Genomic DNA, 14,502 nt, shown 5'->3' with positions numbered 1-14,502 from the left:
ACAACTGCACCGTATTTAGGGATCTATTAGCTCTTTTTAAGAAGTTTATGCATCGGCATGCTTTAAATTAAGGGCATACAGCCACAGGTAACACACACATGACTTCCAATTAGGTTGAGGATACATTTGATAGCTCTGTTAAGAATGAGTCAAATCAAAAGTCAGCATGTTTTATCTTTTTCAGGCATCAGTACAAAAAAAACAGGAGCGCTGGTCTTCAGTCAGATCTTTAAGTCTGCCTCTATGTATAAAGGGACATTAAAGGTTAAACATACTAGACCTCCACCTTCAAGTTCTCTCTTTAGTCGATGAAGTCGATGAGACATTGTGATTGGATGATATCAGTGACGTGTTAGCCACCCAGATGGTAATTGGTAGGCTGAGGTGTACTACAGATGCAAAAACAAAAAGATTTTTATTAATTTTGGAGACAAATCGGTATTTAAAGATATTAGTTCTTAAAACCAACTGTTCCGCTAAATTAAATCCTCTAATAATAAACGAAATATGGCCTTTTTTAATCGATATCAAATTTATCGTCATTCTCTGGTAAATATGAAGACAAGGGAGGCAAGAAAGACCCAAACAATTTTTTTAAATTTCTGAAGAATTAGTGACATAGGTTACTCAGTCTATGCCTTTTCACGTGTACATTTTTATCTCTTACTTTAATATTCTGCTGTCATTACATGTAAGCACGTATCGCTATTTTTACAGAAGTATTTTCGTGTCTTATTAATAAATACCCCGTCACCGTATTTCTGAGAATAACTTGACACATTGGTGTCTATAGGTGGCGCTACAGCTGCGACGTTGTCTCGTTCGCCTATCCGCTCTCTTTTTTTGACACTGGAGGACTTCCGTCCGTATTCGGTGCTAAGTGGGGACAAAGTATTTTAGATATCGGCACACACGCAAGATTTTATAATTTAAGAGGTTTTTTTAAATATTATTGGAAATACGTGAGTATTCATAAACATCTTAGTGTAAAAATATAATCAATAATTACAATTAATAATGTTCGATCGGGAAACTGCCTTTATGTGCCGAAAAGCTAATCGTTGCTAGCAAAGGAACTCGACTGTTAGCTTCACGGCTACCGGAGGCTAACACTGGGAAATATTGGTGGTTTCTTAAATCATTACATGTAGATAGATAGCGTTCTATGAGTTCATTGTTTACTTTTATTTCACTCACATAAAGCGTGTGTATCCCCTGTGTTATTCTTAGCCAACAATGTCAACAGACGCCCTCAAGAAGCGAAAATCAAAGGTTCTCCGCACTGACGGAGGGACCCCGGAGGTGAAGCGAGGTCGAGGAGAGGGGGATATGCAGGTACGCTGCAGCTGAGCAGAAGTGTGGGTCACAACAAAATCTTTAACTTGAAAACTCAAACAGACTTAAAAGCCACTTCAAGGTGGGTAGAATTTCTGTAAGTCTGTGCCGACTACAGCTAATGGCCAGTCTGCCACATACGGTGACAGAGTAGACTTTGCAACCTGTAAGGGCAATCAGAAAATAAATGTTTGATAAGTGTTACAAATGTATTATCTGTTGAATATATGTGAGAGCAACAAATGTCTCCCGCAATATGCATATGGGACCAAGTGTTGGCAGTCATGATAAATATTTTATACTTTGAAACGAATCATCAACTTCATCATATGTTCTTGCTGGTTATGTTGAAGTGACTTAATTGCGTGGAGTTCAAGGAAGGTAAAGAGGGCCCAAGTAGAAGCAGGACTTGCAGATCCATGTTAAAATGGCTGTAGAGCTGATGTGTTCATTTTATATATTCCAGGATGCACGTGTGTATAGTGAGGAGGTGGAGCTCGATGGCAGGGATCCTGAGCAGGACTACCTGCAGTACAAAGAGTCGTGTGAAAGTTTGGCCACCCTGATGGGGGAGATCCAGGAGCTCAAAGCCAATGGAGCCAAAGAGGGGGTGAGATTTATGCTTTCAGTATCAACAAATGTGAGCACATTGTAACCTCAGTTTATCAGCTTGTGTTGTCAGTGATTATATGGGTTCAGCCAGAGCTGGGTGATATAGTACGAAATGATTATCATGATATTCAGAGGCCTTTCTTCATTATCAATGCGTATCACATTATCTGATTTGAGAGGGAAAATCCCAGTCGTCACGTATGTTATTGGTTCTGCATAGGTTTAATGAGGTTGAAAATGTAGTTTTCACCCGACGTGAAACATTCCAGAAATACAGCCATGAAAAATCACACTCACTATTTGCTTTTTTGGCACCGATTTAGAAAACAAACTTGTGTATCACAGCTTTTGGTATTGAAAAAGATCAATGTTACACCACATTTAGATGATATTTATCAATATATTGCCCAGCTTTAGGATTCATAATTTAATGAGCCTCTGCCAGGAGCTTCTTTCATACAATACAGTATGTTGTTTTTATAAATGTAATGCATAACATCTCTGTTAATGATCAAGACCAGATAACGTCTTTGTTTCACCACAGCAAAAGAAGCTAACATGTGCTTCCCCTCTCAGTGTGCTGAGGTTGAACAGAGACGCATGCAGAGCTGCATCCACTTTATGAATCTGAAAAAACTCAACCGCCTGGCTCATATGCGGCTAAAGAAAGGAAGAGACCAGACACATGAGGTAACTCCATCGCTCTGTCCCGTATTTATTAGAGAGGGGATATTAGAATCGGGAGAAACACCAGTTTAGATGAAATTCTCTGTATTCCATTCATTTGTTAAAAAAAGTGCTGCCTCATCTCCCTTTTCTGCTGAGGGAAGGCAAGTTGACCAAGCATTTTGTTTCTACTGTGTATATATAACACCTAGCTGCTGCTACTGTCAGCATATAGGGTTTTCATATGCCCTGCGGTCTGCTATTGTCAGTTCGATTCAGATTCTGAACTTTATGAAATGTTGTTTGGCATATAATTTTGTTGGTCTCCCCACAGGCAAAGCAGAAAGTGGATGTGCTGCACCTTCAGTTGCAGAATCTTCTGTATGAGGTGATGCATCTTCAGAAGGAGATCAGCAAATGTCTGGAGTTCAAGTAAGTGCAAAAAAAAAAAAAAATCTCATGACATTTACTTCAGACAAAGCGAAATAACTGAAATATATGCAAAGAAAGCATAATTCTCTCCTGTAAGAACTCTACTTACAGCTCTTAAATTTGAGATTGCAAAGTGGTTTCTGAAAAAGCCAAGTCATGTGAAGCCACTGAGAAGATGGCACATCTGTTCATAAAGAACATTAAAAGTAAGAGTGACTGCAGTTGGAGCATTCCCACCTTACTCAACATGTAAGATCTTGTCTCTGTCACAGATCTAAACATGAAGAGATAGACCTAGTGAGTGAGGAGGAGTTCTACCAGGATGCACCACAGGAGATTTCAAGGCCAAGCCTCACAAAAAGTGATCCTCACCAGCTCACACTGGCCCGACTGGACTGGGAACTTGAACAGAGGAAGAGGTACGGAACCTTTGCACGCCACAGTTCGTCAGTAGCATGCTGGGCTCGAGAGGCTTTGTGTATTTGTAGCAGCTTGTTGAATGCTTGTGTTTTGATGTAGGCTGGCAGAGAAATACAAAGAGTCCCAGGCTACGAAGGAGAAAATCCAGAAGGGCATTGAGGTGAAGAAGGAACATCTGAGGAGCCTGCAGCCAGGACTGAATGCCATCATGCAGGTATAAACACCAGCCAGTGTGCTGTGTTTGAGCTTTAATTGCAACATATTGTCTTTTTTGTATCCAGCTTGGAACATTGACAAAGCAAATTGCTTTAAAAGTATATAATTTATTCATAATGTATGATACTGTACATTTATTTACTTCTTAATTATCATTCAAAGTAAAGTGGTGCCATTAACCTTAATTGCTGCCAATTCCCTTTTAATGGTTTTATGATTTGTCCCCTGTCTGCTGTCACAGGCCTCTCTGCCGGTGCAGGAATACCTGTCCATGCCTTTTGAACAGACTCAGAAACAGACTGAGATTGCCCGCCACCTGCCTCCACCCCTCTACGTCCTGTTTGTTCAAGCCAATGCTTATGGCCAGGCCTGCGGTGAGGAATTATTTGTGTGTCTGGAAAAAATGATCCACCATCTGGGTCAGGATACACTCGCTATGGGTCAGGGGAAGAGGAGCAAAGCCTTACTCATGAAGTGTTTTGTTTTTTCTTCTCTCTCTCTCTCTCTCTCTCTCTCTCTCTCTCTCTCTCTCTCTCTCTCTCTCTCTCTCGTCAGTCTGAGCAAATATCAGCCTCATAAAGTTCATTGATGACGCAAGTGTACTCAGTCATGTAGAAATGTGAGCGTAGGCGAACAAGAGAGGGATAGTCGTGCTTCGGCTTGGGACTGGGCAACCGAGGAAAGTGTGAGCGGACTTCAGCAATAAATTGAGGGTTAAAAGATCTGATTGTGTGTCTGACATCTGTTCTCTTCTGCAACAAGTCCAGTTGTTCTTGACTCAAGCCCTCTGGTGATACTCATCATGATTCCTGAAAACTGTGTGAAAGATTTGAGGTACGAGTGGCTGATTTGTGTTTTCATTCCAGACAAGAACCTGAATGTGTCAATCAGTGGAGATGTGGATGAGGCCAAGGCTTTGTCCAAACCTCCAGAAGATTCTCAGGGTACAGACACAACGATGCATGCTTAGTTCATCCTACAGATACTTGTTCAGTACATTTAATGTTGATGTCAGATGTTGTTAAGATGTATCCATAACTTAAAAGGGGATTATCTTTGTGTCATCCAGATGATGAGAGTGATTCAGATGCCGAGGAGGAGCAAGAGAAAACGGTGGGTCTTCGGCTTGGCTTTACCTCAAAACTCACTCTGGGACAGTCAGTCCTCCGCTTTTATAATATACACATCACTGCAACGGACATATAAGCTGTCCCTGAGGCCTTAGCTGTCATGCTTTGAAGACTGATGTGTATGGGGAGGCAGCATCGATTGCTTCCTGTGTCTGGACGGGTGCCAGCTGGGGCATTCAGGGAAATCTTGGCCAAGAACGGCTCAGTAACCTGAGGCTACCTCTTGCATACACACTCATCATCAAACCACCGCTGGTTTGTTGTCAGACTGGTGTCTGGATGTTTCTCTGGATACATCTGTATATCTGGAAATATTTATTTTCCAAAATACTCATCTGGGAAGAAATGCATGTCTCTACTTCCAGCCCATATTTCAAGTCATAACTTTCACCTGCAATAGAAATCTGAAATACTAGACCACTATTATAGTACTTCAGCAGCTGAAATTTGATGTAAATTGTTTTTTTCATTTGTTTATATATGTATTTTCATCTTTCATTTCCAATTTCCTCTGCTTTATATTTCTCTTCACAGAAGAGGAGGCGGCCGACGACAGGAGGCCAAATGGATGACAAAAGACGAGAAATGCTGAAGCGGCACCCACTGTCCCTCTGTTTTGACCTGAAGTGTAAAGGTAACTCGCACCGCAGCGCAGTCACACGCTTCCTCCAGTGGTGCGAGCGTAACCACCTTCATCTCAATGTCAGCAAAACAAAAGCAATAATAAGTTGTACACCACCACCACCACCCTAACCCTCATTTATAACAAACCAGATGAAAAGTTAGTGTGGCCCATTCTGCTATGCACTGACATGACTTGACCCTCCTCCTCCCTCTGCTGGTGATAGAGGGAACAGTGACAGATTATAGGGAGATCTGCATTGCAGGCTTTACTCTACCTAAAGGAGGAGGAGAGAGGTGAGAGAGATGCTTGCAGCACTGTGGATCTGCAGCTTCTGCAACATGCTGTATGCTGATTTTCCTCATCTCCAGCCTCTCCTTACTCCTGCTTTCATTTCCTAAACCTCCCCTGTTGCCCTCCCTGCTCCCAGCTGCAGTCATCTGTTTACTGCACAAAAAGCAAAACCTGAGCAGCGTCTGCAAGCGACGGCAGGTTACTGAGTTCACTGTGACTGCAGAGAGTGGAGCATAGGAAGATCATCAGCATAGAATGTATCCCATGGGTGCTTCTCACTTCCATCACAACCGCGCCCTGTTATTGCTCTCCAGTGTGCTGCAGTGTGAGGTAAACCCTGTGGGACATTCACAGGGAGGATAAATGAAAAGAGGGGGAAGAGGGAGTGTTGAGTTCAGCTTGTGTTGGATTAGCTCATCACCATGTGTTATCCATCGTCCCTCCACAGATGGCAGCATCCTCCACCTCTACTTCTACTACCTGATGAATCTGAACATTATGACAGTCAAGACCAAGGTCTCTGCCACCACCGACCTGAACACAGCCATCAGTGCAGGGTATGTGAGAGTCCTCATATTTTTAGCCATTCGTGTCCTCCCATAGTTGCACCCATTTTATTATCAAGCTATTTTAAGTGAATTGTGGGCATTGTTACAAAAAAGTAAGGTAGGCATGTTTCTGTGAGCTGCTTTGGATCAAATAGAATAGACCAGAAGATGGCGCTTAAAGCCGCGTTCCACAGGCCTGTGGCTATAGCAAACTGAGTAGAAGAAGAGTCCTTTTTCACTTTTAAAATGGACAAGTGCTGAGAACGCACTTGCGGCTGGACAAGTTGTAATTGTTTATAAGCCACTATTGTGGAGACGGTGGTGGCGGAAACAGCTCGTCAGTCACATGAGGCAAAGATCGGCTATGTCACAGCTCAGTTAACAAAAGAGGGGGCGATTGCCATCTCTCTTTTTGCATATTCACCCTTTCAAAAAAGGAGGGAAAAACACTGCAAACAAGCGAGAGAAAAAACTTTGTGGAACAGTTTTTCAAATGTCTAACGTGAAACTTCCTCATGTGCATCGTCAAATCACAAACTTATGTGACCATGAACAGAACCTTTGAATAATTTGCTCTTTTGCAGGGATCTGCTGAAGTCAGAAACTCTTCTCAGCTGTCTCTACTCAGGCGATCATGGAAGAGAAACTCCCAATCCAGCCAATCGCTACCAGTTTGACAAAGTGGGGTACGAATTTGAAGTCATTCAGAGCCGTAATGTTAGTGAAGCAACTCCTATCGTGGAAATCCAGCAGAATTAAGTGCTCATCTTATTTTACAGGATAGTTTCTTTTGCTGACTATGTGGATGACCTGGGCCATCCCTACATGTGGGTCCAAAGTCTTGGAGGGCTTCATTTTCCAAGTGACGTGTCAGAGGTGTGTGCACATGCGTGGGCTGACGTCAGTCTTCTGAGAGTTTCTGTGTGAATCTGTGCATTACTGGATCTTGTCTGTTTTCCCAGGGTGTGCGTGTGGGCAGTTCCTTGAGCGCCAGCCACATGGAGACCAGCATTAAGCTGCTGAGGGGACGAGTTCAGTCTCGCTTGGCTTTGCAGAAGCAGTTTGCCTCCTTAGGTAACGTATCGGTTACCACATTAATTAAATGCCCCTGTTGAAGAGACTGTCAGCTGTGGCTGAGGTAGTTTTTTTCTCCTGTTATCAGAGCACAGCATCATCCCGGTCACCAGCGAGTGTCAGCACCTCTTTCCAGCCAAGATCATCTCCCGCTTAGCTCGCTGGACCACCATCACACACCAGGACTACATGGTACACACACATTCCTGCACAGCTTTGAGTCACTGGAGTTGTACTGCAGCACCCCTTTGACAATAATGTTTCTCTTCTTTCCCAGAACCTGGCATTTACAGGTCATGTGACTGATGCTGGTCTCGCAAAGGAGACTGATTTGTACTTCATGGCCGTGGTGGAGAGAGGCACAGGTACGTCAGATCAATGTGTTATTAATTAATGCGTCGGTGTTAAGGAGTTTCTATAATTAAACAATCTGTTTGTTGTTTTATATTTTTTTCCCTGTAGCTCGCCTCCAGGCTGCTGTTGTGCTGAGTCCACGTTACCCAGAAGTCTCTCCTCTATTCTCCTTCTCTCTCAGCTGGAAGGGAGAACGCAGTGGACGCACTGACGACAACCTTCGAGTATGACTTTTCAGTTGTGATCTTTAATTCCCTTTAAACTTGTGATTTGTTGAAACTGACGCATCTTTTACCTGTGTAGGCCATGGAGAGTGAGGTGAATGTGTTCAAAAATGAACTGCAGGGACCCCGTCCAGGGCACCAGCTCCTGACCAATCAAATTGCACGCCTATGTGTCTGTCTGGATGTGTATTTGGAGACCGAAGGACAAGATGACAGTGTGGAGGGGCCAAGAGAGTTTCCTCGCGAAAAGATGTGTTTGCGCACTGTCAGGTACGAAGTCATTGGTAGAAAAACTTTCAACCTGTCAAAGCTGCTGATAAAGTTTATCTCTGACCTCTGTCCTTTTAATTTCAGGGGTCCAAATCGTCTGAAGCCATTCAAGTACAACCATCCTCAGGGCTTCTTCAGTCATCGCTAAAACTGTCCACATCGTTCTCTCAGCTCCTTCAAGCTTACCTTTGTGACCCTGAATAACTTTTTAAGTCTTTACAGTCGTTTGAAAATAAAAAAAACATCTTGTTATTTTCTTGAAAGAGTGTATCTAGTCTGTTATGTTCTAAAATTACTGGTTCTATCCCTCGGCCTGCCTCTCTACCTCCACCTGTCTCTGCTGTTCTATTTATAGGTCTGGTCTCTGCTAGCTGATTATCATGCTCTTGTCATTCAGTGCAACGCTGAGCTGAGTTCTGCAGAGAATCGTGTTCATTGAAAACAACAGTTAGTGTGTCGTGGACACGATCATTGGTCTTCAAATGTGTCCTCCGAGCTCGCGTGACTGAAGTGTAGTTCCACCGTCTACAGAAATGTGTTTGTCAGAAGTATTGCTCGTTATTTGTTATGCATCAGGAGATAGGATGCAGAAATCAGGTCTGCAGCAGCTGCTAACCTGCCAGAGTGGCTTCTGCTACAGCTCCTTCGGCTGTTTGTGTCACGCAATCCGCTAGCAGCAGTAGGAAGAACCTGACCATTTATAGCTCAATATTCCCTGCTGCAGACAGCCAAAGCTCAACCAATGACTTGCGCCTACTGGTCTAGGTGACCTCTATGTGTCTTGGTGCACCCCAGGATGAGGACTCTGTCCAGGTTCCAGGCAGCTGCCCAGATTCAAGCTTGCCTTCTGTCAAAATCCTTCCCATGGAGGCTGAAGTGAGTCCAGTGTCAGTAAAGTTCAGTAAAACAGGTTTATCAGTGATTTAAATGAGTTTTGGCTCCTTAACGAGACAGACTTTGTTATCAAGCTGTCATCCTTGTCAACAGATCAGACGTACAGCAGCTCTTCTGTACGAGACTGTAGAAAAGTATCGATTTAAATTGAACTGTGACCAAAACTGACAAGGATGTGTTTCTCCTCCACTTTATTTTGCGTGGTCATGATGAGCTCATTAAAAATGAGGGTGGGGTAAAACAGGGCTACTGGGCAGTGTGGCAGTGAGACAGATGGATAATAAAAGGAAAATTGAGTCTGTTCTGAGCAGGCGAGCATCACGACTCCTGATTTATACATGAGCGTGGTCTCTCGGATGTGAGGAGGGGGCAGCTCCCCCTTCCCCTTCGCCGCAATGCAGTGCAATTCAGCATTTACCTTTAAGGCTTTGAACCTTCTATTACTAGCTATTATTGACATTTTTATCCATGAATATTTGTTTAGGTTTTTTTCTGCAATGTAAACAGCTGGAGAGGAAAAAAACAAACAAACTTCCAAATCCTTTTTTTTTTTTTTCATCTTTATTTGTTTCATGTTGCATATTCTCAGCAGTTTATACATAGCACAGTCATCTTTGCAGACCAGAGGAGTGAGATACTGCAGTTCACCTGTCGGGAGAAGCTGCTTTAAGGTGCACAACAAGCAAATTCAAGTCTTTCTTACATAGATGTATCTGTAAATATAGTATAGACATTTGTATCTCCTTAAATATATATTTTTATAATCAATATCTCACAATCTTAAGCATGACATCTCTACCCTGGAAGGCTTGTGCAGTTACAGCAGGCCTCTGTGGTCCCCGTCAGTGGGATTCCGTTTAAATGCACTTGTTAAATCATTAAGGACGGTTGTCACATTCAGATAAAGGAGCATTCTGCAGTCACTAGTCATACATCAGAAGCATCAAGGGGGCGTAATGGTCATACTGAGGAGCAGGGGTTATTTGCTACAGAAATCTCTATTGCTAACATACTGTCACTGGCTTTTGTCGGACACCGAGGTGCCCACCTGAACAGCTGGGTAATTCTAGCCTGCTCTTTACCCTCCACTTCCTCCCTCAGAGTTCTTTGGCATCTCCACTCCCTCCGGCGCTGAAACACAGCTTACTTCTTTGCTTCCTTTGACTCGGTGCCAGAGGATTTCTCTGTCTTCCCTCCTTCTTTCACGTCCTTGCTGTCTTTTTTCTCCTCCTTCTTCTCCTCTTTCTTGGTCTCTGGTTTCTCGGTTTTAGGTGCAGGTTTCTCCTCTGGCTTCTTCTCCTCTTTCTTGCTCTCTGGTTTTTCAGGCTTTGCCTCTGGCTCGGCCTTCTCCGATGCAGGAGCAGAGGGCTTCTCCTGCTTGGCTGGGGGAGTGCTCTCTTTGGGCTCAGGCTTGGAGGCGGGTTTGTCCTCCGCTGGCTTACTTGCAGGTTTTGTGTCTTCCTTCTTTGGTGCATCTTTGCTTTCGCTCTTTGTTTCCGGTTTGCTCTCGGGCTCTTTCTCCTTTGACTCCGCCTTCTTCTCATCCTTCACTGGTTGCTCCTTCTTCTCCTCTTTGACAGGCTGAGGCTTCTCCTCTTTCTTCTCCTCTTTAGGGGTGTCCTTGGCAGAGACTGGCTTGGCCTTCTCTTTTTCAGGAGACTTTGGTTCGGGTGTCTTGGGAGGAGGGGACTTAGGTTGGGGGGATTTGCTGGCTGGGGATTTGGACTCTGGTGACTTGGACTCCTCTCCTGCGGGGGATTTGGGCATCGGGGATTTGGCTGGTGGGGATTTGGAATCTGGTGATTTGGAATCTGGTGATTTGACAGCTGGAGATTTGGGTTGAGGGGACTTCGGCTGGGGAGATTTTGATGGAGGGGACTGGGCTTTTTCTGGGGATTTGGATTTCTCGTCCTCCTCAATGGCCTCTTCTTCCTCTCCCTTCTCCTCTTCTTTCTCTTCTTCTCCCTCCTCTTCCTCTGCCTTTTCTTCTCCTTCTTCAGTTTCTTCCTCATCTTCTTTGGTTTCCTCACCTTCCTCCTCTTCTTCCTCTCCTGCCTCTTCTTCCTCCTTCTCCTCCTCTTCCTCCGCCTCCTCCTCTGCTTCCTCTGTCACCTCTGTCACCTGGGTCTCATCTGTCTGTTCTTCCACAATGACAGTGTCAGAGATCTCCTCTCCTTTCACTTTCAAGTGAGCAGAGAGCCTGCTCTCCAGGTAGGAGTAGGGACTTCCTCCTGTCACCAGACGGTTCTCCTCTCCCTCCAGTAACTTCCTGTTATGAAGACAAAGACACAAGAAATCACTTTTGACAAGAAAAAGCCGAATGATCAAATTCTATCTGCGATTTAATCCTGCCCCGACCTATACGCTGCAATCTCGATATCCAGAGCCATCTTCACATTCAGCAGCTCCTGGTAATCTTTCAGCTGGCTGGCCATTTCCCATTTGGTAGTTTTCAGTTCATTGTCCAGCTGATTGATGGTCTCCTGCAAAGTGAAATCACACAACCAAACACGTCACATGTGGATGCAATTAATGTGTCATGGGTAAGAATATTTTGTGCTTTTCTGGAGTCTGCGCTGGTGTCCTGCCTGCAGGGAGTTAAGGTCTTCATGGTGTCTGTCTTCACTCTCCATACGCTGCCTCTCCAGAGAGTCCTTGGTTCCTCGGAGAGCCTCCAGCTCGATGGTGCGGTTCTGCAGCTGGCGACGGTACTCTACGATCTCCTCTTGGGTTCCACGAATTGCATCTTGGTTAGTCCTGGCTGCCTCGGTCAGGCGGTCCATACGCACTAGAAATTCAAGCATATCGTGTATGATTTAGAAGTCAGATTTTGCTGCGTCGTGCCTCTCACCCCAGCTGATATGTGTGTGCATGCTAAAGAAGCATTTTTATCTGCTTTATTTATTTATTTATTTTTTGCAACAAGACATTTGACCTTTTTCTTGAAGCCCTTAGAAAGCAGACACCTGGGAGAGTCTGTTTGTCAGTCAGGGGTCTGACTCAGCCGCCCCCCCCCCCCCCCCCCTCGCTGGATGAGTGAATGAGCAACACTGCTGCAGTCAGCTGGACACCTCAGGGAAGGACATTCAGGTCAGCATGGATGTGCTACTGGGGTCAAGCTGTTCAGTCCCGTATCGTGGCGGCTGCTCACTCTTAATCCTTCAACAGCCTCAGTTTGATTAGTCCCAGCTCAGCAGGACTACCCTGCACCTGTCTGCAAGGAGGAAGTCGCCTAGGTTACTGTGGTCGCCTCACTTCTCTCTGACGGGGCTTCAGCTCCTAATGAAGCCCCTCTTGTCTGCCAACGTGACCTTGAAGCGACTGTTCTATTTCTAGAGGTTCAAGTTGGAGGTAAAATCCACCAACACAACAACAAGAGGCACATTAGGCACAAGCCAGAACGAGCTGCTACCCACAGTGAGAGGGCAAATGTATTATTATCGCCTCTGTGTGCCTTCTCACTCCTGCGGTGCATCCTTCAGTGTACATGGCTGGTCTGCAGCAACAGAGGTCATTATCTATTAGACTCATTCTGTCTCAGAGCTCAAATGTCCTCACTGCTGCGGTCTTAAACGCAACGTGAAAGTTAACGTCCTACAGGTAGGAGGGGCGAGCTGCTCTCTACATTTACTTCTCTACACTAACAGAGGGTAATCATCAACTCACGTTCTAACCACCCCCCCCCCTAAAAAATAAAATAAACTCTTCACAGTTTCACAGGAAGGTGTCTTCTTTTTTCGCAGTCTTTACAGAAAGAAACAAACAAAAAACAAACAAAAACGTCATAACTTCGAAGAGGGTTTCAGCACCGCGGACAGAGAACAAGCGCCCGCGTTCTCAATGGAATCAGAACTTTATGGGTGTTTTTCTCCTCTGACCCAGCTTACCTCGGAACCACTCCTCGGCGTGTGTTGCACTCTTGGATGCGTGACAGTCGAGCTGTGTGCGGATCTCTCTCAGCGCGCCGGTGACGTCCGCCTTCATCGTGTCCCGCATATCAAAGCTCACCTGCGCGCTCTGAATCTGCGCGAGAAGTTCCGCCACTTCTTCCTCGTGGTTCTTCTTAAGGAAGGCGGCCTCCTCCTCCAGGGCACCGAGCTTCTTGTCCAGCTCCTGCCGCGCCAGCCGGCACTCCTCCACGTACTTCTTCATGGCTCTTGCAGCGGCCTCTGATTCCTCCCGGTTCCGTGCCTCGTCATCCAACCTGGCCCGCAGCTGCTGGATGTCCTCCTCCAGGTGCTCATACTCCAGAGCAGCGCGGGCCTTGTCTCCGGTCAGCTGCTGCAGGAGTCCCCTCAGGTCACCCAGCTCTTGCTCGTAGTGCTCTCCTACGGAAGCGCGGCCGGCCTGGTTCTGTCGCAGCGCTGCCGCTTCTGCCTCCAAGTTGCGGTTATGCATCTCCAAGTTTCGCACCTTGTCGATGTAGCCGGCGAAGCGGTCGTTCAGGGTCTGGAGAATCTCCTTCTCGCTCCTCCGCGTCATGTCGCCGTTGAAGGTGTCCAGGCTGTCCACGGAGGACGGTTGGCTGTAGGTGATGCGGCGGCGCTGCTGGGAGTGGAAGCCGCTGGAGGAAACGGAGGCAGGCCGAGTCTTGCGGAAGCCGCTCGGCCCGTAGAAGTGGTGGTCCACCGTGAAACTCATGCTGGCGGAGGAGATGTGACTGCAGCAGGAGGGGAGCGCAGAGTTTATATAGGAGGGAGGGAAAACTCACCAGTCAGCACAAGAACACACTCTATTTAAAGAGATATGTTTTCTCTCCTAAAACACAGCGCCTACACACATTTAGGCACTTGGTCGATGTGTGTGATTGAAGGTGTTAATGACGTTGCTTTAATGAAGCAGCGGCTATTAGTTTTGTATCATCTAAAAGTTTACAACAATGACATTTTCTGTGAGTCCCATGGGGTTTTATGCCATAAATCAGAACATATATGTATAAAGATAATATATGAGGACAACTGGCATGTTTTCAGCCCTAAATTTGTCTTAAACATTTGAAGAAATTTCACATTGTGGGGGGTTTTCTGTGGCCTCTTTGAAGTGTGTTTTGCTGATGTCCTTTGTAGCTTCACTGCTGCAGTGTGAGTTTGCAGATCCACACCAACCCCCCTGAGAGTCAACTCAACTGCTGGGCCATAGACACCCCCTCCACCCCCACTCCCAACACACAGACACACACACTCACACACACACACGCACACACACACACACACACACACACACGCACGCACGCACGCACACACACACACGCACACACACACACACATCTGCACACACAAATACAAAATCATTCTAATGTCTTATTTCTACTATAAACCTATCATCTCATATGTTTCTGCTCATTTTGGATGCACACACACAAACACACACACACACAAAATGACATAAAAGCCCCAAAACAGCAGCAGCTG

General features: G+C 45.4%; 2 protein-coding genes across 2 annotated transcripts; one reads left to right on the top strand and one right to left on the bottom strand.

Annotated features, from left to right (window-relative positions):
- Positions 1-830: 830 nt before the first annotated feature.
- Positions 831-8,445, top strand: thoc5 (THO complex 5). The gene is made up of 20 exons (XM_086205280.1): positions 831-962; positions 1,231-1,335; positions 1,802-1,945; positions 2,524-2,637; positions 2,948-3,045; positions 3,318-3,464; positions 3,565-3,679; positions 3,923-4,055; positions 4,548-4,625; positions 4,751-4,794; positions 5,346-5,445; positions 6,176-6,284; positions 6,860-6,961; positions 7,055-7,151; positions 7,238-7,349; positions 7,438-7,541; positions 7,627-7,714; positions 7,812-7,927; positions 8,007-8,197; positions 8,282-8,445. Exons 2-20 carry the CDS (start codon positions 1,237-1,239, stop codon positions 8,343-8,345), a joined length of 2,055 nt encoding a protein of 684 aa, XP_086061406.1. The 5' UTR covers positions 831-962; positions 1,231-1,236; the 3' UTR covers positions 8,346-8,445.
- A 1,207-nt stretch (positions 8,446-9,652) lies between these two features.
- Positions 9,653-13,744, bottom strand: LOC147259831 (neurofilament medium polypeptide-like). The gene is made up of 4 exons (XM_086206036.1): positions 12,979-13,744; positions 11,680-11,879; positions 11,450-11,574; positions 9,653-11,360 (listed from the first exon to the last, which is right to left on the bottom strand). The coding sequence occupies exons 1-4, from the start codon at positions 13,730-13,732 to the stop codon at positions 10,235-10,237; spliced, it is 2,205 nt and encodes a 734-aa protein (XP_086062162.1). The 5' UTR covers positions 13,733-13,744; the 3' UTR covers positions 9,653-10,234.
- Between the last annotated feature and the right edge of the window lie 758 nt (positions 13,745-14,502).

The sequence above is a fragment of the Aulostomus chinensis genome, chromosome 6 (assembly GCF_037954235.1).
Source record: "Aulostomus chinensis isolate RoL2024-O1b breed Wild chromosome 6, RoL_Achi_v1.0, whole genome shotgun sequence".
In the NCBI taxonomy this organism is placed as follows: Eukaryota; Metazoa; Chordata; class Actinopteri; order Syngnathiformes; family Aulostomidae; genus Aulostomus; species Aulostomus chinensis.
Note: the sequence above shows the minus strand (reverse complement) of the source record. Positions and strands in the feature narration are given on the sequence as shown.